This window comes from Prinia subflava, chromosome 8 (assembly GCF_021018805.1).
Source record: "Prinia subflava isolate CZ2003 ecotype Zambia chromosome 8, Cam_Psub_1.2, whole genome shotgun sequence".
Classification (NCBI taxonomy): Eukaryota; Metazoa; Chordata; class Aves; order Passeriformes; family Cisticolidae; genus Prinia; species Prinia subflava.
The window spans coordinates 15,730,434-15,756,738 of record NC_086254.1 but is presented as its reverse complement, the minus strand read 5'-3'; the positions used below and the strand labels follow the sequence as shown (position 1 = coordinate 15,756,738).

The window sequence follows — 26,305 nt, the reverse complement described above, 5'->3', positions numbered from 1 at the left end:
GTTCCTGTCCCTGTCCCTGTCCCTGCCGGGCTGTCGCTGTCCCTGTCCCTGTCGGGCTGTCGCTGTCGCTGTCGCTGTCGCTGTCCCTGTCCCTGTCCCTGCCGGGCTGTCCCTGTCCCTGTCGCTGTCCCTGCCGGGCTGTCCCTGTCCCTGTCGCTGTCCCTGCCGGGCTGTCGCTGTCGCTGTCGCTGTCCCTGTCCCTGCCGGGCTGTCCCTGTCCCTGTCGCTGTCCCTGCCGGGCTGTCGCTGTCGCTGTCGCTGTCGCTGTCCCTGCCGGGCTGTCGCTGTCGCTGTCGCTGTCCCTGTCCCGCTCCCTCCCCTCCGCTCTTCGCTATTTATGCCCGAACGCTCCCGGGGCGCGCTCGGAGCCGGCCCGGACGTCACAGCTGGGCAGAGACTCAGCAATGTGAGAAAATGTGAGAAACTCATCAGCGCAGGGATGAAATTGCTGCTTTGCCTTTTTTTTTCTTCTTTTTTTTTCCCTTTTTTTCTCTCTCTCTCTCTCTTTTTTTTTTTTCCCCTTTTTTTTTTTTTTTTGTGTTAAAATAGGGCAGAAAACTCCAGATTTCTCTCTTTTCTCTCTCTCTTTTTTCTCTTTTTTTTTTCATTTTTCCTCTTTTTTTTTATTTTTCCTCTTTTTTTTCTCTTTTTTTCTCCATTTTTTCCTCTTTTTTTCTAATTTTTCCCTTTTTTTCTCTTTTTTCTCTCTTTTTTCCTCTTTTTCCCTCTTTTTTCTCCTTTTTTCCTCTTTTTTTTCCTTTTTTTCTTTTTTTTTTCTCTCTTTTCCTCTTTTTTCCTCTTTTCCCCCCGTTTTCCCTCTTTTTCCCTCTTTTTCCCTCTTTTTTCTCTTTTTTCTCTTTTTTCTCTTTTCTCTTTTCCTCTTTTTTCTCTTTTTTTCCTCTTTTTTCCATTTTTTCTCTTTTTTTCCACTTTTTTCCTCTTTTATCTCTTTTTTTTCCTCTTTTTTCCCTTTTTTCCTCTTTTTTCCCTTTTTTCTCTTTTTCCACTTTTTTCCTCTTTTATATCTTTTTTCTCCTTTTTTCCTCTTTTTTTCTCTTTTTTTTCTCTTTTTTTCCTCTTTTTTTTCCTCTTTTTTTTCTCTTTTTCTCTTTTATTTTTTTTTGTTTTGAGGAGGTTCAAATCCCTGCTGGAACATTCCCAGAGTCTGGCCAGGAAATTCAGCACAAACCCCCCCGGGGAGGCTCAGGAAAGCCCCAGGAAACAGAAGCTCAGTCTTTAAAATGTGGGAACAGCAGGAATTTGGGATATTTACAGAAAAATGGGATTTTTCCCTGTTTTTACCTCAGACCTCCCATGCTCCAGGTCCCTGTGGAGACCGGGCCCAGCCCTGAGGGACCCACACAGGCCCCGAAAGAAAATATAAATATAAATATAAATATAAATATAAATATAAATATAAATATAAATATAAATATAAATATAAATATAAATATAAATATAAATATAAATATAAATATAAATATAAATGCAAATATAAATATAAATATAAATATAAATATAAATATAAATATAAATATAAATGTAGATATAAATATAAATATAAATATAAATATAAATATAAATATAAATATAAATATAAATGTAAATGTAAATGTAAATATAAATATAAATATAAATGTAAATGTAAATGTGAATGTAAATGTAAATGTAAATATAAATATAAATGCAAATATAAATATAAATATAAATATAAATATAAATATAAATATAAATATAAATATAAATATAAATATAAATATAAATATTCCCGGTTTGATGTCCCAGGAACGCTGGGATTGATGGATTTTTACACTTTTTGGCAGCAGATTCCCACTGGAAATAAAGGAATTTTTACTCAGTGCCTCTCCTGGCACATCCAGCCAGGGACTGAAGGATTTGATCCTTTTGGCATTAAAAATTTGGATTTTCCCCGTTTTTAGCACTTCTAGATAAATCAACCCCTGTCATTATTATTATTATTTCTATTAAAGATAAGAGAGAGGATTTTTTCCCCCTGATGTCCTGAGAAATCTGATTTTTAATCGGAATTTTCCAGTAACAAACGAGGAGTGAAGGAGAAATTCCCCGTCCCACATCAAATCAGGGATCAAATCTTTCACCCCGAGCTGTGGAAATTGGGGTTTGTCCAGCTGGGGAGGCAGAAAAATCCGGAATTTTCACATTCCCACCCCAGGAGAGGCAGCAGTCCCTGCTGGGTGAAGAAAAAGCAAATTACTGCAGCAGATAAATGATAAAACATGGATAAAAAAGGGATTTTTTTGCCAAGTATTCATGAAAAAATGAGGTTTTTTTTAACTGGAGAAGTCATAAAAGTGCAGAAATAAATAAATGTAATTGCCATGGAATGAAGAGTGGCCAGGGTCACTCGTGAGGTCATTTTGGGGACAAGTGACCAAAAATCTGCTTTGTGTGGGGGCAGGGAGCCCCAAATGCTCATTCTGCAGGAAAAAGAACCCTGGGATTGTGAAATCATGGGATAACTTGGGCTGGAAGGGCTTTAAAATTACCATCTATAGATAGCAAATGGTATTTATATATATTTAATATGTTTTTAGTTTAAATTTTTAAATTTTAATTTAAATTTTTAATTTTTTGTTTATTTATCAAATAAATCCACATTTAAAAATCCCTAAAACGTCCAACACAAACCCTTCAAAGTCCGGCCTCCAGTGAATTCTGTGTTTCTAAATTTTCAATTTTGGAGAGGAGAAAATTTGGAAAGCACTTGGGACTGGTTTGTGAGCTCCAGCCAAAAAAGATTTTTTAAAAATGTATTTTTTTAAAATTTAAAGCCCATCAAGCTGCCCCTGGGCAGAGCTCAGCACTTCCAAAATCCCATTTTATAACCCTGTACACTGCTAATAATAATAATAATAAATATATATAAAATTATTATTTATAATGTTGATCACATTATACATAAAAATAATCCCATTTTCTATGATTTCTATCATTTAACAGCCAAATTAACTCACCAAAACCACTTTATTGACAAATCAGGTCATTTCCTTTGGGGTTTTTTTGCTCCAAGCTGAAAGAAACCCCAATAATTGACATTAAAATGAATTAAGGCTCCTGCAAATCACAGCAATTTTTTCACTTTTTTTTAATTTTTGGGGTTTTTTCCCCATTTTCATCCTTTTAGAAACTCAGTGGCCACTGAAGTCCAGCAGAGCTGGTTCCTCCTGGCTGGAGCTGAGCTTTATTTTACTTTTATTTTCCTTGGATTTGCCTCATTCCTTTCCAAATTCCCTGTAAATCATCCCCAACCCAAGCAGAAAACTTCATTTGTTGAAAAAAACCCAAATTCAGAAGGAGCTGATGAGGAAACATCTCCCAGCTTGGAGCAGGGTTATGATTGAAGCTTTGATTGAATGAAAAAAAATCAAAATATAGAGCAGAAAATGTTTATTTGGGGGTTTTTTTGGAGTCTGGGCACTGCCAGGTTTGTTACACCTTTTTTTCCTTTTTTTTTTTTTGGAGTTGACATCACAAACGAGAGGAGCTCACAAACAAACAACAAAAAGTGAAGCTCCTGCTGCCTGAAAATCGAAATATTTTCCATTTCTCTGTTTTGAAGCGGCCTCTGCCAAGGGAAGGACAAAAGTCAGGAGAAGGAAAATGTTATTTTGTTATTTTTCAGCCTTTGGAAGGTCAGGCTCTAAAAATAAGTGGAAAACATCTCCGGCCTGGGGATGGGGTGAGAAGGGCTTTCTGATGCATTTGTGGGGTAAAAAACCCAAATTTTAGAGGAGATCTAAGGAAAGACTTGGAAAAATTTCTCATTTTCTTCACAATTTGGGCTTCCAAAGGTTTCTCTTCTCTGTTTTTAAATGTTTGCAGCCAGGGGGATGCAGGCAGTGAAATTCCCACTGGTTTTAGGGATGCAGTTTAAGTTTTTTTTTCACTCCCCAGGAGCAGATTTGTCCTTTCACTGTAGCTTGGAAAACTTGCATTGCAATCCCATGCTTTCCTGGGATCCTGGAGTCCCAATAAATCCCAATAAATCCCAATAAATCCCAATAAATCCCAATAAAAACGATGCTTGCTTAAAAATAAGCCCAACCTTACTTGAAAGAACCACCCTGGTCCCGAGGTGCCAATCCCTGTCTTCCTCTGCTGGTGGCCCAAATTCCATAAATAGGGGAGAAAACAGCTGGAGAAATAAAGAACAGAGTGAAAAAATTAAGGGTGAGGTTAAAAAATCAAGGATGAAGTCAAAAAAAAAGAGGATTATGTGAAAAATTGAAGGATAAATTAAAAAAAAAATGATAAAGTTAAAAAACTTAAGGCTAAAGTTAAAAAAATCAGTGATAAATTGCACAATGGAGCTGCCTCCAGGATTAATTCCCTTTGCCACTGACGAAATGGGGGAAAACAAAGCATTAAAGTGATTTTTACAAGGTCCTTAATGCCTTGATTTCCTGAGGAATTCAGAGTCAGACACAACCCAGACTGCAGCAGGCTGGGACTCCTCAAAGCTGATGAAACCCAGCCTGGAGTGGATTATTCCTGCTCTTTCTGTGGATTAATGAATTAATTTATAATATTTGCATCACTCTGGGCGTTTATCTCAAACAATCGCTGCTGCCACTGCTTCCCAGCATTAATTAATTTCATTAAATTAATTGATTAATTTGATTAATGCCTCAGTGTCGTTACCTCGGTGCTGCCAGTGGAGCCTTTCGGGGTCTGTTTGTTGGGATTGTGTTTTAGCAACCGATGGAGCCGGGTTTGGTCACGGCCAAGCTGGGAAATCCCGTTTGGGCAGGGTTTGAGAGCAGGATTTTGGTTTTGTGAGAGCAGGATTTGGTTTTTTTCCCATTTGTGCAGGGTTTTGAGAGCAGGATTTTGGTTTTGTTTGGGTTTGTGAAGGTTTTGAGGGCAGGATTTTGGTTTTGTGAGAGCAGGATTTTGGTTTTGTCCCATTTGTGCAGGGTTTGAGAGCAGGATTTTGGTTTTGTTTGGGTTTGTGCAGGGTTTTGAGAGCAGGATTTTGGTTTTTTCCCATTTGTGCAGGGTTTTGAGAGCAGGATTTTGGTTTTTTCCCATTTGTGCAGGGTTTGAGAGCAGGATTTTGGTTTTGCCTGGGTTTGTGCAGGTTTTGAGAGCAGGATTTTGGTTTTTTCCCATTTGTGCAGGTTTTGAGGTCAGGATTTTGGTTTTGTCTGGGTTTGTGAAGGTTTTGAGAGCAGGATTTTGGTTTTGTTTGGGTTTGTGCAGGGTTTGAGAGCAGGATTTTGGTTTTTTCCCATTTGTGCAGGGTTTGAGAGCAGGATTTTGGATTTGTGAGAGCAGGATTTTGGTTTTTTTCCCATTTGTGCAGGGTTTTGAGGGCAGGATTTTGGATTTGTCTGGGTTTGTGAAGGTTTTGAGGGCAGGATTTTGGTTTTTTCCCATTTGTGCAGGGTTTGAGAGCAGGATTTTGGTTTTGCCTGGGTTTGTGCAGGGTTTGAGAGCAGGATTTTGGTTTTTTTCCCATTTGTGCAGGTTTTGAGAGCAGGATTTTGGTTTTGTGAGAGCAGGATTTTGGATTTGTTTGGGTTGTTCAGGGTTTTCAGAGCAGGATTTTGGTTTTGTTTGGGTTGTTCAGGGTTTTCAGAGCAGGATTTTGGATTTGTTTGGGTTGTTCAGGGTTTTCAGAGCAGGATTTTGGTTTTCTCTGGGAGCACAGGGCAGAAAGGAGGGACAGGAAGGAGGATCCTGCTCCAGGTGGTTTCCCTGGAGTATTTTGGGGGTTTGGAGCAGCCAAAGGGTGAAATTCGGATTTCTTTCCGGGTTTCTGATGGATCTGCTCCCATGAAGTGACTCGAGCTGGTTCCGTTCACATCACAGAACCCCCGGCTGCTTTGGGTGGGAAGGACCTTCAATCCCACCCAGTTCTGTCCCACTGTCCCTGCCCGTGGGCACTTCCAGGGATCCCGGGGCAGCCACAGCTCCTCTGGAATTCCATCCCAGGCAAGAATTCCTTCCTGAGATCCCGATCCCACAGGGTGATCACGATCCCACAGGGTGATCCCAACCCTTCCATCCCAGGGAAGAATTCCTCCCCAAGATCCCGATCCCACAGGGTGATCCCAACCCTTCCATCCCAGGGAAGAATTCCTTCCTGAGATCCTGATCCCACAGGGTGATCACGATCCCACAGGGTGATCCCAACCCTTCCATCCCAGGGAAGAATTCCTTCCTGAGATCCTCATCCCACAGGGTGATCACGATCCCACATGGGTGATCCCAACCCTTTCATCCCAGGCAGGAATTCCTCCCTGAGATCCTCATCCCACATGGGTGATCACTATCCCACATGGGTGATCCCAACCCTTCCATCCCAGGGAAGAATTCCTTCCTGAGATCCCGATCCCACAGGGTGATCACGATCCCACAGGGTGATCCCAACCCTTCCATCCCAGGGAAGAATTCCTCCCCGAGATCCTCATCCCACATGGGTGATCACGATCCCACAGGGTGATCCCAACCCTTCCATCCCAGGGAAGAATTCCTTCCTGAGATCCTCATCCCACATGGGTGATCCCAACCCTTTCATCCCAGGCAGGAATTCCTTCCTGAGATCCCGATCCCACAGGGTGATCACGATCCCACATGGGTGATCCCAACCCTTTCATCCCAGGCAGGAATTCCTTCCTGAGATCCCGATCCCACAGGGTGATCCCAACCCTTCCATCCCAGGCAGGAATTCCTTCCTGAGATCCTGATCCCACAGGGTGATCCCAACCCTTCCATCCCAGGGAAGAATTCCTCCCCGAGATACTGATCCCACATGGGTGATCCCAACCCTTCCATCCCAGGGAAGAATTCCTTCCTGAGATCCTGATCCCACAGGGTGATCACGATCCCACATGGGTGATCCCAACCCTTCCATCCCAGGCAGGAATTCCTTCCTGAGATCCCGATCCCACAGGGTGATCCCAACCCTTCCCAAACACCCGGTGCCAGCAGGATCCAGGAGAACCCCTGGAACTCCTCTGCCACCGGAGGTGCCACCGGGTCCCCCGGCAGGGACAGAGGGTGACAATCCCGGGGACACTGGGGTGGGGAAGAGCTGTCCCCAGTCCCTCCAGTCCGGCCAGGAGCGGGGCTGGGAATGCGGGAGCGCTGCGGGAACGGCGCAGCCCCGGCCCCGGAGGCTGCCCCAAACCCCGCAGGGAACAATCCGCATTTTTTCCTTTTTCCTCAGGCGTTTTCCAGCGGGGACAATCAGGATTTCGAGCTCTGGATGAAGCTCGTTTGTAACAATGAGCTCCTCTCGAGCTCAGCCACGCCGAGGAAACCGGGAATAATTAACTGGAATTGAACTGGAAAATCGGGGAAGGCTCGAGGGATGTTTTGTCTGTGAGAGATGCAAAGTGATGAGAGGGTGAAGCCATCGCGGCTTGCTGGGAATTGTTGGGACTTTAACGCTCAGAGGATTCAGGTTTTCCCACTAAAAGTCCTTTGGCTGTGATCTCCTTTTTTTTCCTTTTTCTTGGGATTTTCTCCCGAAAAACACTCGGTGGAGTCATAATGACAATAACACAGATTTACTGCTGCGTGTTCCCAAAAACTCCCCGGGATGGAAGAGCTTAAAAAAACAAAAAGCTCTTCGAAGCAGCTCTTCCTTTTCCCCTAAATGCTGCATCCCACTGTGGTCAGAGCTCCCGAATTTTGGAATTCAGGGGGCTGAATCAGGCAGAAAACAAGAACTGGCTATTCCAGGCAGTGCTGGAAGTGCTCGGGGCTCTGAGCTCACGGTGGAGGGGGCAGACAGCACATCCACACTTTAATAATTCCATTTTGGAATTCAGGGGTCTGAATTAGGCAGTGAACAGGAATTGGCTCCTCTGGGCAGGACTGGAAGTGCTCGGTGAGCTCACGGTGGAGGGGGCAGACAGCACATCCAGGCTTTAATAATTCCATTTTGGAATTCAGGGGTCTGAATTAGGCAGAAAACAGGAATTGGCTCTGGGCAGCACTGGAAGTGCTCAGGGCTCTGGAGGGGGGCAGACAGCACGTCCAGGCTTTAATAATTCCATTCTGGAATTCAGGGGGCTGAATTAGGCAGAAAACAGGAATTGGCTCCTCTGGGCAGGACTGGGAGTGCTCGGTGAGCTCACGGTGGAGGGGGCAGACAGCACATCCACACTGTGATAATTCCATTTTGGAATTCAGGGGCCTGAATTAGGCAGAAAACAGGAATTGGCTCTGGGCAGGACTGGAAGTGCTCAGTGAGCTCACGGTGGAGGGGGCAGACAGCACATCCAGGCTTTAATAATTCCATTCTGGAATTCAGGGGCCTGCAGCCCACAGTGAACAGGAATTGGCTCTGGGCAGCACTGGAAGTGCTCAGGGCTCTGGAGGGGGGCAGACAGCACGTCCAGGCTTTAATAATTCCATTTTGGAATTCAGGGGTCTGAATTAGGCAGAAAACAGGAATTGGCTCCTCCGGACAGGACTGGAAGTGCTCAGTGAGATCACGGTGGAGGTGGGCAGACAGCATGTCCAGGCTTTAATAATTCCAATTTGGAATTCAGGGGTCTGCAGCCCACAGAAAACAGGAATTGGCTCAGGATTGGAAGTGCTCAGGGCTCTGGAGGGGGCAGACAGCACATCCAGGCTTTAACAGCTCTGGGAGCTCTCTCGGGGAGCTCTGAGCTGGCCTTGAACGCATCCCAGGAATTGTGAACTCCAAAGGAACATCTGGCACTGACCCCTGCACGAAAATCCACATTTCTGTGGGGAAAACGGCGTTTCTGCCATGCCAAGGATGGCCCAGAGCAGGATTTGGTGCCCCCAGGCACAGCCAGGACAGAGCTCCCATCGCTGCTTTCCACAGGGAGGGTCCCTGACAATCCTCACCCCTGATAACAGGGACAAATCCAGGGGGAAAGGGAAATATTTGGGTCAGAACGTTGTAACTTACAAAAAAAAAACCAGAAAAAAACCCCTATATGTAATAAAACCTTAAATTAATAGAATATGGACTTCATATTATCTAAATTTTATAAAACTTAAAGCTTAAATTTTATAAAACTTTATAAAATTTTATAAAACTTAAACTTACGAAGACTTGAAAGTAACTTAAACTTAACAGAAATTAAGTGAACTTAACATAATTTAACTGAGCAATATTTAACCTATACTTAAACTAAACCATATGGAAATTAATCTTAATATTGACAGATTAATAAAATATAACTTAAACATATATATATATAATAAATGACGATAATTAAAATTAAAATAAAATTAAAATATTTTTACACCTTGTTTTTCCCCAGGGAGCCAAGGAATGGATCCCCTGGAGACAGAGCTGGGCAAATCCCCCAGGGAAAATTTGGATTTCTCAGCCTGTCCTGCCCCAGAAGGGAATTGGGAGTCGCCTTTCCATGGGCATCCCAAGGGAACTCCAGATTTTCCATGTCAAGGTTTTTCTTAAGGAAACCAGCCCAAATCTCCTGAACACACAGCAAAAAACAACATTTAATTCATTAATCCAAAATGAACACCACTTGTCTTGCCTCTTCCTCTCACTGACTGCAGCAGGGGCTGAGTTTCCCCTCCCAATTTTCCCTTTTTTTTATTTTTTTTTCCATTAAAAATCCCTCAACAAATGCAGCAGGAAGATCTCTGGGATAATTTAACAGCTGGAAAGAAGCAAACCCAGCAGATCGGGTCTTTTCAGGACACCGGTGATCAAAGAGCTGCTCTGTACAGATGATTTTGCAGCCAGCTCTTGGCAGGAGACAGAAACCTTTTCCCTGCTGGAAATGAGATTTAAGTTGTAAGGAGAGGAAGAAAGGATCGATCACTGAGTGTTAATTCCCTTTTTCCCAACTGGAAATACCGGTGGGACAGAGAAAAGGGGGGAAATCAATTGATTATTCAATGTAATATTCTCTGTCTTGTCTCAGGAAGAGATTAAATTCACTTAAATTCGGTTTTAATAGGAGCCATTTAACACTTGTGTGAGGAAAAAGGGCTTTTTCTTAGACAGGAAAATGGGGGAGAAAACCTTTCTGAATGACAATGAGAATTCTCCAGGACAGGTGGTTTTTGGTGGTTTTTTTTTTTTTGCTGTGGAATCAGGAGATTTGTGAAGAACACAAAGAAAAGAGGGGTAGAGGAAGCACCAGCAAATTTTTCATGCTGTTCTTTGAAGCGGTCTCATTGGGCAAAATGAGAATCCTGAATAAGAAAATGGATTTATTATAAAATCCTTCCTCTTCTGGGGGTGCTGGAGCAGAGCTTTGTCTCCTTCCTTTGTGCCTGTCCCCCCTTTCTGATATTTCAAACCAGAGGGGAGTTTTCTTCCCCCAAAACTGCTTTTAATTCCTTTGGGAACTGCTCCTAAAATCCAGAGCACGGCAGGATTGCAGCAGAGAGGGGCAATCCCAGGATAGAGCCCGGTGTGTCCCCATTCCCAGGGATTTCCTGAGCAATTCCAGAGGTTTTCCAGCAGGGATAATCCTGGCTGTGAACCCACAGGGATGCTCTGGGCGTGGGGAAGGACAGGGACACCCTCAGGAGCAGAACTTTGTCTCTCTCCACAGAAAGATTCCCTCCAATAAAAAGGTGAATTCCCAAAAAAAGAAAAGGAGGAATATCCAGAACTAAAAACCTGGAGCAACAAGTGGGAAACACTTCCACACAGGAGAACCTTCTCAGTCTGGAGCTGCACTCCTTCCTGAAGGTAATTAACAAATGTACATCAAAATAACTCATTAAAGAGGTTCAAACTCCCAGCTGCACTCGTGGAAACGCTCATTTCACCCCCTCATGGCTTTTGGGATGACCACTGGCTCCCAAATCCATCTTTTTCCTGGCTCCCACCCCCTCAGCTCCCCTTATCACCCATCTCTCCTCTCCCACGCGTTTTATTTTGCTCAGCTTTGAGACATTACAGATTCTTTGGACATCCTCGATGAGCTCAGAGGAAAATTCAGCATCATCCAGGCTCTGGGGTTGTTTTGGGGTTTTTTGGCACTTCCAGAGAAATGGAAAAACGGCGTGTGCAGGCTCACAAGGGGTGGGAAGCTCTCCAGAAAGAAGGAGGATGGAGACTGATCCAAACCTCTGGAGTTTTCCAGAAAATCTCAGGCCCAGAGGTCTCCCAGGAATGGACTGGCTCTGGAGAGTGCTGGCAGCGCCTGCTCCCGACCCCACCCAGAGCTGCAAAACAGCCTCAAGGGCAAAGCTGCTCTTTTTCCATGATAATTTTCAGGATCGTGGGCTGTGGAGAGATCCAGAGTCACTCCTTGCTTCATCTCAACTGCTCTTCCCACCCAAAAACCTGCAAGGGCACAGGTTTGGCCTGATCGTGACGGTCCCAAATTCCTTTAATTTTAATCCCAGCTGGAAAACCAGATCAATCCTCTGCATTTCTGCAGCGCTCCCTTTGTAAAATTCCAACTCCTTTTGGCCAGCACGGGGTCAGGTTGTTCCCTGAAGCTCCCCCGAGCCAGGGCACGTTGGGTGTGACACGGACACAGAAACTCCCACCAGGAGAGAGAATTCCAGGAGCTCTCCCTGAATTCCAGCTGCCTCCTGGACACCTTTCCAGCCCTGGAGTGCTTCCTGCACAGGCCATTCCGGCCTCTGCTGCTTCTTCCAGGAAAAGCTCACACAATTCCAGGAACCCCACGCCTCAGGTGGAGAAATGGCAATGACAAAAGCAAATTTTGTGCTGGCAGAGCTGAGCAAAAGCTGCTGAGAGGGCCGAGATTTCCCGAGGAAATCAAATATCCAGGCATGGCTCGGAGAAGGGAACTTCTGGAAAAGAGGAATGAACAAGCCCAACCCTGTAGACTCAGCAAAATCTGATCTCACAGCCTGAGCTCATTCCTGGCTCCCAGCACGGAGGGAAGAGAAGCTGGGGAGATCCAAGCCCTGAATCTCCTCCTAAAACAGGAGCTTTGGTCGTTCCCAGCTGCAGGTGCCCCTTCCTTTCCTTGCTTTGTTGGTTTCTTTCCCCAGCTGAGGTTTGTGGTGGAACAGGGAACAAAAAGAGGACAAAATGTGCGAGGCTTCGTCCAAGGCTGACCAAGCCTCAGCTTTTTGTGGCTGAATTGGTGGGAATTCATTTAAAACTCCGTGGAAAGGGCTGAGCCTATAGCTTGGCCTGAGGGTGATCCTCCATTTCAGGAGGATCCTCCATTTCAGGAGGATCCTCCATTTCATGTCCCCATGAGGGACAAACCCCACCGAGCAGTTTTAGATGAGATTTTGGATGTCCAAATCCACTGGAACAACCCCGTGGTCGTGTCACCCTTTTGGCCTCCTCAGGCAAAGGAGGTGGGAGCAGATTTTGGCTGGATTTGGGTTCGATCCCAGGAGAAGAGCTTGGGCTCACTCTGGGCTCACTCTGGGATCACTCTGGGATCACTCTGGGATCACTGGGATCACAACAACCCTTCAGGCTGCTCCTGTGCTCCAGCTCCCCCAAAATTTGGCTTCTGACATCCAGACAGAAGAGTGAAAACCCTGTCCAAGGTCTAAACACCTTCCTCCCCTCCATCTCCTTGGAATTCTCACGCTCACAGAAAATTCCAGGGGTTTTATCCACCTTTCCTCAGGGTTCTTCTGATTTGGTTTTCCACCATGACCTTCCACGCTTTGGACTTTTCCATTTTGCTGCAGTTCCTCCCCAGCCTGGCTGCCGGCCCCGGGCTCCTCTTGCCCAAACTTGAACATTATTTTTCAGCTGGAATGACATCATGGCTGAAATGCTGTTTGAAATTATTGCTCTCCAGACCTCCCTCGCATCCCCTTTTGCAATCCCCTCTTCCAGCAAAGCCGTGCTCTCATCTGGAGCCAGGAAGGGTGGCCTAAAGCTGGAATGTCTTGTCCACATCCATTCCAGGACTTTTTGCTCAGCCCTCATCCTATAGCCAAAAATAAAATTAAAAAAAAAAAAAAAAATTCCGACCGAACATTTCAATTTTTTAATAACCCTTGCTAACGACTCCATAAAAATAATTCCGTGTTCTGGGCCCTCTCCACATGACATCAGGCTCATGGATTTCTGGACCAGGCTCCAGAAGCCGTTTGCAAACTTCTGTTTGCTCATAAATCAAGGCCATTTTTAGCGATGCCATTTTTAGTGAAAACAGCCCCAGTTCAGAGTTTCCAGACTCCTCCAGGGCCTCGCTCAGGGTCCAGGATTCCCACCAGGCCCCACTTCCACCAGGGCACCTGTGGCAGCCTCTGGAGTGTGAATCCAGCTCTGTGGGTGACCCTGGAGGGAAGAGCGTGGAAAAATTCCTTATTTCTGGAATTCCAGGGCTCTCCCAGGCCCTTCCCGGGGATTATTCCCTGTCCCCTCTCCCGGTGGGAGCTCACACAGCACACGGGGGAGCCCAGAGGCCCTGGAGGAGCAGCTGGGCAGGGCCAGGGAGGTGCTGAGGTGTTTCCAGCACCATCTGAGGTGGTGACAGGACCCAGGAGCTCAGTCTGGGGTGGGAGAATCCATCCAAAGGCTCTGGAATCTTGTGGGAAAAGGGAAAATTGGTAATCCCTGCCTTGAGGTGGTTATAGGATTCAGCAGGGGCAGTTTGGGGTGGGGGGGATACCTCCAGAGGCTCTGGAACCTCATAGGAAAAGGGAAAATTGATAATCCTTGTCCTGAGGTGGTGACAGGACCCAGGAGCTCAGTCTGGGGTGGGAGGATCCCTCCAAAGGCTCTGGAACCTCGTGGGAAAGGGAAAATTGATAATCCTTGGTCTGAGGTGGTTATAGGATCCAGCAGGGGCAGTTTGGGGTGGGGGGATCCCTCCTGAGGATCTGGAATCTTGTGGGAAAAGGGAAAATTGATAATCCTTGGCCTGAGGTGGTGACAGGACCCAGGAGCTCAGTCTGGGGTGGGAGGATCCTTCCAAAGGCTCTGGAACCTCGTGGGAAAAGGGAAAATTGATAATCCCTGGCCTGAGGTGGTGACAGGACCCAGGAGCTCAGTCTGGGGTGGGAGGATCCTTCCCGAGGCTCTGGAAAAGGTAAATTGGTAAAACTGATAATCCTTGGCCAAGGAAGCCCCTGGAAGGTTCCAGAACATGTTTGGGATGAGGGAAAACCTCCCCAGCACACAGGGCAGGGCCAGGCTTTAAGGCTGCCTCTGTTCTGGGGTGTTGGTGCCCCAAATGTCCCCTCTGGGGGTGTGGGGACATGTGGGAGCCCGCAGCCCCCTTTGATCCTGCCCCAGCTGTCTGATGCCATTCCTGGGGTCTTTTCCAAGGAGCTCCTGACTTCTGGAACCTCGTGGGAAAAGGGAAAATTGATAATCCTTGGCCTGAGGTGGTGACAGGACCCAGCAGCTCAGTCTGGGGTGGGAGAATCCCTTCCCGAGGCTCTGGAATCACATGGAAAAATGGAAAACTGATAATCCTTGGCCTGAGGGGGTGACAGGACCCAGCAGGGGCAGTTTGGGGTGGGGAGATCCCTCCCGATACTTTGGAAAAAGTAAATTGGTGAAACTGATAATCCATGGCCAAGGAAGCCCCTGGAAGGCTCCAGAACATGTTTGGGATGAGGGAAAACCTCCCCAGCACACAGGGCAGGGCCAGGCTTTAAGGCTGCCTCTGTTCTGGGGTGTTGGTGCCCCAAATGTCCCCTCTGGGGGTGTGGGGACATGTGGGAGCCCACAGCCCCCTTTGATCCTGCCCCAGAATGTTTGATGCCATTCCTGGGGTCTTTTCCAAGGAGCTCCTGACTTCTGGAACCTCGTGGGAAAAGGGAAAATTGATAATCCTTGGCCTGAGGTGGTTACAGGACCCAGGAGCTCAGTCTGGGGTGGGAGGATCCCCCCAAAGGCTCTGGAATCACATGGAAAAGGGTAAAACTGATAATCCTTGGCGTGAGGGGGTGACAGGACCTAGCAGGGGCAGTTTGGGGTGGGAGGATCCTTCCCGAGACTCTGGAAAAAGTAAATTGGTGAAACTGATAATCCTTGGCCAAGGAAGCCCCTGGAAGGTTCCAGAACATGTTTGGGATGAGGGAAAACCTCCCCAGCACACAGGGCAGGGCCAGGCTTTAAGGCTGCCTCTGTTCTGGGGTGTTGGTGCCCCAAATGTCCCCTCTGGGGGTGTGGGGACATGTGGGAGCCCACAGCCCCCTTTGATCCTGCCCCGGGCTGTCTGATGCCATTCCTGGGGTCTTTTCCAAGGAGCTCCTGACTTCTGGGAAGGCCTCACCGAACTACACAGGGACCATTCACTGCCTGAGGGCAGCCCTGGCTGGATTCCTGCACCAAATTCCACAAAAAATCCACAGAATTCTGCAAGGAAAACATTCCCTCCCCTCCCTAAAACCAGTGGCCCCCAGACGTGACAAACACGGCTCCTTGGAAGGACTTCCACGATGGCAAAACAACTGCAACACCCTGGGCTCCCTCCATTCTGCTTTAATTTTTATTTATTTCATTTAAAAATGAAATATCACCGGCTTTTCCTACAGCTGGGGAAGCAAAAATGACTTTATGTTCCTTGTTTGCCAAACTCGGAGTGTTTGCAAGGAGAGGATCAGGCCAGGCTGGCAAATTGAACCTCCAAAAGGACTGAAAAGGAAAATTCTTCAGGGATGGAGGCCAGAAAATGAAATTTTCCTGTTTCAGGGCTTTTTTTGGGTGAGGGTGGTTGGTCCTGGAGCTCTCCTGGGAGTCCTGGTGTGGCCTTGCATACGTTGGGATGCTCAGCCAAACCCCAATTATTGATTCCTTCCATTATTTAACGATTAAGAAATTAATGATTAATTAAGATTTCTCCCACGGCAGGAAAGAAGGATTTCCTCGGGAGGGTTTATTTTCTATGCAGAGAAATGTGGATTTGTTATTCCCTTACACCAAAAACCCAAAAAAAAGCCAGGCTGGGACTCCAAAACTCCTGATTTTTACGTGATTTCTTTTTCTTGGAAGACACAAACCCAACCTCAGGTTTAACCCTGAGCGTTCTGCCTGCCCCAAAAAATGAAAAACCTGCATCAGCCACGAGCTGGGGAGAAATCAGCTGCCACCACATCAAAAAAAACCTGCTGGAAACCCCACACATCCCAAATTTCCACGGGATAACCCGAAAATTCCCATTTTTCCCCCGGTTCTGTGGAGGATCAGCTCCACACACACATCCCAGCCCTGGGGGAGCCTGGATTTTCCATTACTCCACAATCACCTCCATCTGCCCAGGAAAGCTGCCAGCAATCCCAACAAACAGGGACACTTTGGAGCCCAGCAGCAGCTCCACATTTTGTTTTTTAAGCTCAGCTCCAACAACATCTGCTTTGGAGAAATCCCATTATTTTTATTTTTTTATTTTTTTTTCCAAGAGCTGCTGATGCCCCTTTGGAAATTGAGGATTTTGAAGAACTCTGCTCCTTCCAGAGGCAGCTTTAATAGGGAACAGATCCCCCCAAAAGATCTCTTTGGATAAATTCAGGAATTCCAGCAAATTTTTTCCCTTGGATTTTAGGAACTCTTGTCTTTGGTAAAAATATGAAAATAAATATAAAAATAAATATAAAAATAAATATAAAAATAAATATAAAAATAAATATAAAAATAAATATAAAATAAATATAAAAATAAATACAAAAATAAATATAAAAATAAATATAAAAATAGGGAAATACAATAATATAAAAATATAAATATAAAATTATAAAAATAAAACAGTGTGTAAATAAAATATAAATATACAAATAATACTACCTAAATATATAAATATATAAATATATATAAAAATATAAATATATAAATATATTTATATATAAATATATAAATATATACATATATACATATATATAAATATATAAATAGATATAAATATATAAATATATTAGTATGACCACCCCATGTCCCAGCACTCAATTGACTTTTCAATGTGATGTTAAAATATTGTCACAGAAATGTAAGACTGAAGTCTATAAAGTTATAATTTTTTAAAAATAAGCGGTTTTTCCCTCCTATTTTCCTTTTTCCCTGCATTTTTATCCCTGTTCAGGCAGGGCTGGAAGTGAAGCTTTGCTGACATTCAGGATGAATCCACTGCAGATCCCTAAAAATCCACTCTGCATTAATTCCAGTCCAGGGCATTTCAGGACTGGGATTTTTAATTCCACCAGAGCCCACAAAATATTCAGTATTTACTTCAGGGGCTTTTATGGGGCCTTTGTTCCATGCAGGAATTTTATGGGATCTGGGACTTCCTGGCATTTGCATCATCAGCTGTTAATTAGTGAAAATTCCCTGGGAATAAACAGAAATTACCTCCCCAACCTCCACAAACCCAAATTCCCTGGGAATAAACAGAAATACCTGCCCAAAGCCACAAAATCCCGGGGGATTTATTGCTCCAGGAGCTCAGGATGGAACAAAATCCCAGCCCAACCTCTCCCTGTCCTGACATCCCAAAGGGGAAAAGCTGAGGGAAAATGAGGAAATTCCGGGATAAAAACAATTTTAACAATTCTCGTTTCTTAACCCATTATCTGCGAAGATTTTTTAGGTTTTTATGGGATGAAGGGAGCAGTGGGAATGCTGTGATCCCAGAAATTCCCAGACAAAAGGGAAATGTGTTGCTGTGATCCCACCTCGAGCTGTTCCTTGGATTCTTTCTTCCCCAGCTCCTTTGCTTTCCTTCTGTGTCCCTCTCGTGGTCACTCAGGAGAAATGGCCCAGCTGCACTGGAAAAACTCGCTCAGAATTCTTTTTTCCATGTGGATTTAGCCCCTTAAAAAAAATAAAATAAAAATTATTTTTATTGGAGTTTTGTCAGCATAGAGAATTTTTTTATTTTAAAAAAACCCAGATTTTTTTTGTTGTTCTTTCATTATTGGTAATCAGGTGTGGTGAAATAAGTAAAATTTTAAGGGATTTTCATTTGGGATTTGTTTTAAGGAAAAAAGGGAAGAAAAAGGCAAACAGAGAAAGATAGAAAATGAAGAAAAAGGAGAAATTGGATGAAATTCTTTATTCTAAAAGGCACTGGAACAGATTGGGTGTGGATTCCCCATCCCTGGAAGTGTCCAAGCACAGCTTGGATGGGGCTGGAACAACCTGGGATAGTGGGAGGTGGGAATGGATGGGATTTAAGGTCCTTCCAACCCAAACCATCCTGGAATTCTGTGATTTTTAACCACCCTGAGCATTAAATAAAAAAATACATAAACAGAGCAGGGGGAAATAAAGTGATTAATTTGCTTAATGAAGATCCTGGGTGCATTTATCGCTGTGGGTGGGAGCTTCCCTTGAGCTCCTCCCTGCCCTGCTCCTCCCTCAGCTCCCCCTAACCCGAATTGTTCCATTCCAGGATAAAAATATCCCGATTTTCCCCCGTTTTTGGGCGGGCTGGGCTGCATTGGCTGAGCCCCCCTCGCGTCACGGAGCCATCCCAGCCTTATCTCCATGGCTGGGAATTCCTGGAGACCAATCCAGGGAGGAGGAGGAGGAGGAGGAAGAGGGCAGCGAATCCCAGAGCTGCTGCCTCTGGAATTCAAATCGGCTTCAAGGAAAGGCCTCTCCTCCTTCCCAGGGCTGGGAATTCTCCAAAATCGGCACCTCGGGGTAATCACCTGCACGTTTAACATCATTTAAATGTGAAATATCGGCTCACTCACGATTCTGCTCTTCCTGTGGAATTCCTGTTTGAATTCCTGTTCGAATTCCTGTTCGAATTCCTGTTCGAATTCCTGTTCGAATTCCTGTTCGAATTCCTGTTCGAATTCCAGCCTCGGAGCTGCAGGGAAAGGGGGAGCTCAGCCCCATTCTCAGGGAATTGTGCCAGGTTTTGCCTTTTTAAATCCCACATTGCCTGCCCAGCAGTCGAGCCCAGTGAGTCACGGCGCCTTCCCTCTGCAGCAGCACGGATTTGAGGGAGAAAACTTGCACAAAACACCAAAAAAAACCCATTTTGGGAGCTCTGTAGCCTGGGTGTGGATCCATTTTATCCCCAAAAGCTTCCAAGTGGCCCCCAGAGCTCCCAAAAATTATCACGAAATTCAAATGCTTCTGCTCTGTGTTGGCACAAAGAGAATTTCAACCTCCAGTTTAAACACAGCACCAGTGACCACCAGTTTGGTTTTCCAGCTGCTTTTGCAGCTCCTCCAGGCCGTGGTGGGGGATCTGCAGCTTCAGCACCTCAGACAGCAGCACCGAAGTGTCCCCAACGCCACCCTCAGGGGACAATCCCACGTCCTGCTGGCACGGGAGGGAGTTTTCCACCGCTGTCCTTAAAGGCACCGTTATTCCCCGAGCTGTGGCAGGCACAGCAGCACAACTTTGATCCCTTTCCAAGGCTTTTGAGGATTCTGTCAAGCGGCCAAATGTTTGGAGTGCGGTGTGTTTATTAATAAATAAAAGTGTTCGCAGCAAGCGGCCACCTGGCTTTGGAGTTTTGGTTTGGTTTTTTTTTCTTCCTCCCCTTCCTCTGGTTCCACTTTCATCCTCAAATGTTATTTCACGCTTTCTGCTTTGGTCTGAACAGTTTATTCTACTCAAAAGCTTAAAAATGAGATTAATTTGGTCTCTCTGCAGAAGTGGTGAATCCTGTGTTCTCTGGATTTGTTTTTTCCCCTCCTTTTGCTGTACAATATTCCCAGGACAAGGATGTTTTCCAATCTCCATCTTTTCAGCCCACCAGCTGCAGATCTGGTACACGTTGTTTCAGGCCAGGCTTCATCCTGCACCAAAAACCAGAATATAAAATCAAAGTTATTTATAAGAGAAGACACATATTTGCATCTTAACGTGGTAGGGAAGAGGGCCTGGATATCCAGCCTTTCCTAACACACAGAAGTTCTCTTAGAAGGGATTTTTTGTGTGCTGATCGAATGAAATGAGGGCAAAACCAAAGGTTTTTTGTTTATTTGAAGGTAGAAATGTGGTGCTCCATTTTCTGCACAACCCTGACCTCGGAGAATCCCCAGAGCAGTTCAGCTTTCACTCAGGGCTGTGGGGTATTACAGGTGTGACAGGAATTACAGCTGGAGCAGGTATTACTGTAATTCCTGATCCTTAATTCCCACTTAACCCCCTGTGTCCCCAGGAACAGGCAGAGCTGGCAGCTCATGGTGGGCACAGGGGACAAAGTGACCCCATTGTCACCACAGGGTCACCCACCACAGACCCCCCATCCCCTCACAGGTGTCCAGGGCCTCCACATCCCCCTGAGAGTGACCTGTCCATCACCTCAGCCCCTCACAGGTGTCCAGGGCCTCCACATCCCCCTCAGAGTGACCTGTCCGCCACCTCAGCCCCTCAAAAATGTCTAATGCCTCCACATCCCCCTCAGAGTGACCTGTCCACCACCTCAGCCCCTCCACAAGTGTCCAGTGCCACCACATCCCCCTCAGAGTGACCTCTCCACCACCTCAGCCCCTCAAAAATGTCTAATGCCCCCGCATCCCCCTCAGAGTGACCTGTCCATCACCTCAGCCCCTCACAAGTGTCCAGTGCCCCCACATCCCCCTCAGTGACCTCTCCATCACCTCAGCCCCCTCGCCCCTCACCTCGACGTCCCATTGGCTGCCATAGCCGTCACTCATCTTCAGGCCACGCCCACCAGTTAATCTCAAGAACCCATTGGCTGCCGGAGCCGTCACTCAGAGCTAAGCTAGGCCCATCAACGTATGACCACGCCCTCACCCTCATTAGCTGCTACACCTGTCACTCAGACTCAAACCCGCCCCTCCGCGTGTGTGTGGGAGCGCATCCCACCTCCCCAGGCGGCTCTGGACACCTCCCAGCGCCCTCTTAACCTTTACATCCATGGCCCATTTGCTGCCACACCCATCACTCAGGGCTAAACCCCGCCCCTTCCCACCGCAAGCAGCGGGCGAAAGGAACCCGCACCCCCATCTAAAGAACCCATTGGCTGCCGCACCCGTCACTCAAGACTAAACCCCGCCCCTTCCCACCGCAAGCAGCGGGCGAGAGGAACCCGCACCCCCCCATCTGAAGAACCCATTGGCTGCCTCACCCGTCACTCAAGACTAAACCCCGCCCCTTCCCACCGCAAGCAGCGGGTGAGAGCAACCCGCACCCCCATCTGAAGAACCCATTGGCTGCCGCACCCGTCACTCAGAGCCAAACCCCGCCCCTCCCCATGAGGCCCGCGGGGGCGGGCAGCGCGCCCCCTGGCGGCCGTGCGGGGCCCCGTACGTGCTGCGTGTGCGTCACCCCCGCCCCCCCCCCGCGCCCGCCGTCCCCTCCCGCGCGCGCGCGCTGCCGTCGGCGCGTCCCCCGCGCGCGCTCCGCGTCACCGCTCACGGGCCTGGCGCGCGGCGGCCGCGGCCGGACGGACGCTCGGACCCGGCCGGACACACGGACGCGGCCCCGCTCCTCTCCCTTCTCCCGCCCGTTGGCTCCGGGGCCGCCCGGCGAACCGGCCCGAGCGCGGCGGCGGCGGCGCCGGGTTCGTTTTTGTGTGTGGGGGGGGCGCGCGGCCTGGTGCGCGCGGCGGATCCCGCCGCTCGCGTAGCGCGGCCGCCCGGGCTCGCTGAGGGGGAGGCCCGGGCTGAGGGCGCGGGGCGGCGGTGGGGGGGGAGCCAAGGCTCCCGGCGAGAGGAAGCGCCGCCGCCATGAGCGTGGAGGCGTACGGCCCCAGCTCGCAGACCCTCACCTTCCTGGACACCGAGGAGGCCGAGCTGCTCGGCGCAGACACGCAGGGCTCCGAGTTCGAGTTCACCGACTTCACCCTCCCCAGCCAGACACAGACCCCGCCCGGGCCCGGCCAGGCGGGGCCGGCGCAGGGCCAGGGGCCCCCCGGCGCGGGGCAGGGAGCTCCGGGCCCGCTGGAAGCGCAGGTGAGGGGGCCGTGAGGGCCGGGGGCCGTGAGGGCCGGGGCCGGGGGCCGTGAGGGCCGGGGCCGTGAGGGCCGGGGGCCGTGAGGGGCCGGGGCCGTGAGGGCCGGGGGGCAGCGGGAGCCGCGTGTGGAGCAGCCCCGGCAGCGGGAGCCCAGCGGGTTGTTCCAGGGAGGAAACTTGAGTCGCGATAGCTGTGTCGTTGCGATAGGCGAAAAAAAAAAACAAACCCCAGCGGGGCTGGGTGTCAGTTCGGGTTCTTTTCTCCTTAAAACAAACCCGGGTTTCGGGTGGTGGTTGCTTATCGGAAGTTGGGTGCTGAGGAAATTCGGCTTTTTTTTTTTTTTCTTACTTCCTGCTGCTAAAATACGCTTTAATTTCTTCTTTAATTTCTTCTTTAATTTCTTCTTTAATTTCTTCTTTAATTTCTTCTTTAATTTCTTCTTTAATTTCTCCTTTAATTTCTCCTTTAATTTCTCCTTTAATTTCTCCTTTAATTTCTCCTTTAATTTCTTCTTTAATTTCTTCTTTTTAATACCATGAATATTCATTTTTCAATTTTTATTTCCGCTTTATTTTTATTTTTTTTTTCTGCACGGTTGTTGGGCTGGTTTGTTTGGGGGTTGTGTGGCAGGGGACAGGCCTGAGACAAAGTTTTGAGCTCTGGTTCCTCGTGACTTAAAAAGAGGTTTTAGTTTTGTTTTTTATTATTATTACAGTTGAGGGTTGGTGCCTAAAAGACAATGAAATTGTATTTATTTAGCAATTCACAGCTCGTAGGCAGGGGAGGAGTTGGGATTACAGCTCACAAGAAGTGCTGCAAATGAAGATAACAATCTCAGGGTGCCCGTAGTAAACAACAAAAACACCCAAGAACTCCCCTGTATTTTTAAAAAAGCCACACTTTCCTCCAGTTTAAAGCTCATGGAATATTCAGTTTCCTCACAGGCTCCTGAAATCCCATTATTAACCATTAAATGCTGGTACATCACCCACGTGTTAAGGGGTGAATTTAAAAATGAGCTGAGAGCTTTGGGTGAGTTTTATCCCCAAACTGAACATCCCGGACCCGTTTTTTGTCCTTTTATTTACAAAACGTGCCCGGGCCGGGTCTGTGAGTGCCCCAGAGCACATCCAGCTCCACAGGTGTGCAGGGCAGGACTGAGGCAGGATTTCTCCTGCCCCGGGGGTTTTTCCAGCACAAATCAAACCAATTTTTACTCCTGAAATGCTCAGTGACAGCAGGGCCGTGCTCAGCTCACTGTGTCTGTAAGGCTCGGAGCTGGTGGGTTATTTTCTGTTCATTTGCAGCTTTTGGATTTGGTAGGATTTATCCAATTTGGGCGTTGAGAGGTCAGAATTCTTTTCTAACAGGAGTAAAATCTCTGTGTACGCTCAGACTATACATTAAAGAGAGAATTTTAATCACATTTCATTTTAAACCTTTAATGATCAGAGCTCCCAGTAGACAATTTGTGGCCAAGGAGAAGAAAAACCACCCCAAAATCAGCCTCCTACGCTGAAAGTCCAGACAAGAGCCTTATTAATTGGCCTTTTTTTGTCTAAACATGTTTGAAAAACCTTTGAAGTCAAAGTAAAAGAATAAAATTAATAATGAAAGCTCTGGAGAGCACGTTCAGGTACTGGTTTTGTCTCCTGGCTAAAAGGAAGGGGTTTTATGTTGATTTTTTTTTTTAAATCTGGGTGGTTTTAGGTTTCTGCAAACTTTTGTGGTCATCCTGTGCTCGTTTTGACGTCAGAAATGTCATTTTTGGGGAGGGACTCTCAGAGGTGGAGCAGGCCCTGTTTCCTCCTGAGTGAAGTCAAACAAAGCCCAGGATCTGCTCAGACCTGTCCCTCTCAACGGGTTCAGGGCTGATAAAATCAGAAATTAGGTGGTTTTTGAAAAGGTTCTGGGCCAAAATTTTTGCTGCCTTCACCAGATTATTGAAGTTTGTTGTTCTTTTTGGCATCTTAAATAATAACTCCTCAAACTGATCAGGTTTTGTTTAATGAAGTGTCAGCCCTGTGAATATAATTAAAGCTAATTAAATAAATAACTTTATTTGGAGCTGAGGAGTATTGGAGGTGGAGACTCTCCTGTTTCTGGGGTGTTTTTAAAATGATTTGAGCAATGCAGAGCACCTCATTTTCTAGGAAAATTCGATGGATTTAAGTCTAAAACAACTTATTTCCATATATTTAATAATAGTTTAAAAGTGTTACAATTGATTAGTGCTCAATTAACAAAAGTAGGAGCAGAGCACAAACACTCCCTGCTGGTTTTTCTACAGAAAATTCTATTTCCATTGTTTCCTGATACCAAACAAACACAGGAATCGATTTTCTCGAGTATTGTCAGAGGAATTTCAAATCCCCAGAGCAGTCGTGGCTGCCCCTGGAGGTGCCCAGGGAGCACCGTGGGGTCACGGGGGGCACCCCTGGGTGGGCTCTAAGGTCCCTTCCAGCCCCAAACCATCCCGGGATTCTCTGGAATTCTCTGGAATTCTCCGGAATTCCCATTCCTGCCTCGTTTTTCCCACTGCTGCGGGCGGGGTTTCACTGCTGGGACCCTCGGTGCGGATTAACTCAGCTCCTGGAGCGGCTCAGCCCGGCTGGGGCAGCTCCTAGGCCCAGCCTAGCGAGGCTGGGTTTAATTCCAGCCCTAACAAAGGTTGTTTTGTGCGGCCCAGACGAGTCCGGGTTGCTCAGGTCCCGTCGGGAAGCGCCGCTCCCTCGCAGGGGCGAGGCTTTCCCCGGCTTCCTCCTCGGGAAAGGGAAAGCGAACCGCCCTCACCGGGGATCGCAGCAAGGCTCAGGGCTGCCCACAGCCCCGGGGGAGAGCTGCAAACAGCAGCGCTGCCCCAGAAATGCGGGCTCTGGGGGGACTCCCTGCCTGTGCCCCCCACCCAAAAATGCGGGGTCTGGGGGGACTCCCTGCCTGTGCCCCCAGCCCAAAAATGTGAGATTTGGGGGGACTCCCTGCCTGTGCCCCCCACCCAAAAATGCGGGGTCTGGGGGGACTCCCTGCCTGTGCCCCCAGCCCAAAAATGTGAGATTTGGGGGGACTCCCTGCCTGTGCCCCCCACCCAAAAATGTGAGATTTGAGGGGACTCCCTGCCTGTGCCCCCCAGCCCAAAAATGTGAGATTTGAGGGGACTCCCTGCCTGTGCCACCCACCCAAAAATGCGGGGTCTGGGGGGACTCCCTGCCTGTGCCACCCAACCCCAAAAATGTGAGATTTGGGGGGACTCCCTGCCTGTGCCCCCCAGCCCAAAAATGTGAGATTTGGGGGGACTCCCTGCCTGTGCCACCCAACCCCAAAAATGTGAGATTTGGGGGGACTCCCTGCCTGTGCCCCCCAGCCCAAAAATGTGAGATTTGGGGTGACTCCCTGCCTGTGCCCCCCACCCAAAAATGTGAGATTTGGGGGGACTCCCTGCCTGTGCCACCCACCCAAAAATGTGAGATTTGGGGGGACTCCCTGCCTGTGCCACCCAGCCCAAAAATGTGAGATTTGGGGGGACTCCCTGCCTGAACCACCCAGCCCAAAAATGTGAGATTTGGGGGGACTCCCTGCCTGTGCCCCCCAGCCCCAGAAATGCGGGCTCTGGGAGGACTCCCTGCCTGTGCCCCCCAACCCAAAAATGTGAGATTTGGGGGGATTCCCTGCTTGAGCCACCCAGCCCAAAAATGTGAGATTTGGGGATACTCCCTGCCTGTGCCACCCAGCCCAAAAATGCGGGGTCTGGGGGACTCCCTGGGCTGGGGGCTTTGTGCTGCTGAAATCCAGCAGCAGGATGGGGCTGAAAGCCTAAGTATAGGACGTTTCTAACAGAATAGCTGTTTTATGTATTTTATATCTAAGATTTAAGTCCTTGTTGCAGCTGGAAATGCAGAGCTGGGTGAGGTGGCTGCAGGTGTGCTCACCTGGGCTCTGCTCCTGGCAGCAGCAGGAGAGGTGGGAATGTTCTGGGACCGCTGATCCCGGGACTCCTAGGCAGCACAATCCCTGAATCCCGGGATGATTTGGGTTGGAAAACCTTCAATCTTAACAGTCCCAGAGGCAGGGGCACCTTCCCCTTTGCCAGGGGGCTCCAAAGCCCGTCCAGGCTGTCCTTGGGCACTGCCAGGGATGGAACAGCCACAGCTGCTCTGGGAATTCCTGCCCAAAATCCCACCTAAACCCACCCTCCTTCAGCTTGGAGCCATTCCCTGTGTCCTGTCCCTCCATCCCTCATCCCAAATCCCTCTGCAGCTCTCCTGGAGCCCTTTAGGCTCTGGAAATGGCTCCAAGCTTTCCCTGGAGCTTCCCCTCTGCAGCCTTGGGCACCTGCAGGGATGGGGCAGCCACAGCTTCCCTGTCCCCTCTGGTTTCTGTCCCTCACCTCGGTCCCTGCCCTTGCTCTGTCTGCAGTGGATATTTCGGAGGCCAGCAGAGGAGCGAGGAAGCCCCAGGAGTTTTTGGGAGCAGTTTTGTGTCACCTCTGTGTCCCAGTGGATATTT

General features: G+C 47.9%; 1 protein-coding gene and 1 long non-coding RNA gene across 4 annotated transcripts in view; one reads left to right on the top strand and one right to left on the bottom strand.

The window, feature by feature from the left end:
- Nucleotides 1-847: 847 nt before the first annotated feature.
- On the bottom strand, nt 848-20,829 carry LOC134553653 (uncharacterized). 2 transcript variants are annotated; one of them, XR_010081129.1, is made up of 6 exons: nt 20,714-20,829; nt 18,616-19,677; nt 17,590-17,728; nt 4,093-4,177; nt 2,997-3,052; nt 848-1,348 (listed from the first exon to the last, which is right to left on the bottom strand). It is a non-coding gene; the product is annotated as an uncharacterized LOC134553653 (long non-coding RNA). The 2 variants fall into 2 exon arrangements; XR_010081128.1 differs by lacking the exons at nt 17,590-17,728; nt 18,616-19,677; nt 20,714-20,829 and adding an exon at nt 4,684-5,409.
- Nucleotides 20,830-21,229: 400 nt separating this feature from the next.
- The window catches only part of UPF1 (UPF1 RNA helicase and ATPase), a 32,329-nt gene continuing 27,253 nt past the window's right edge, over nt 21,230-26,305 (top strand). Inside the window, exon 1 of one of the 2 annotated variants that reach the window (XM_063403395.1) lies at nt 21,230-21,801. In XM_063403395.1, coding sequence (XP_063259465.1) covers nt 21,577-21,801 — 225 coding nt within the window. In that variant the 5' untranslated portion in view covers nt 21,230-21,576. The remainder of the gene's footprint in view (nt 21,802-26,305) is intronic. The other variant, XM_063403396.1, reaches the window with a different exon arrangement.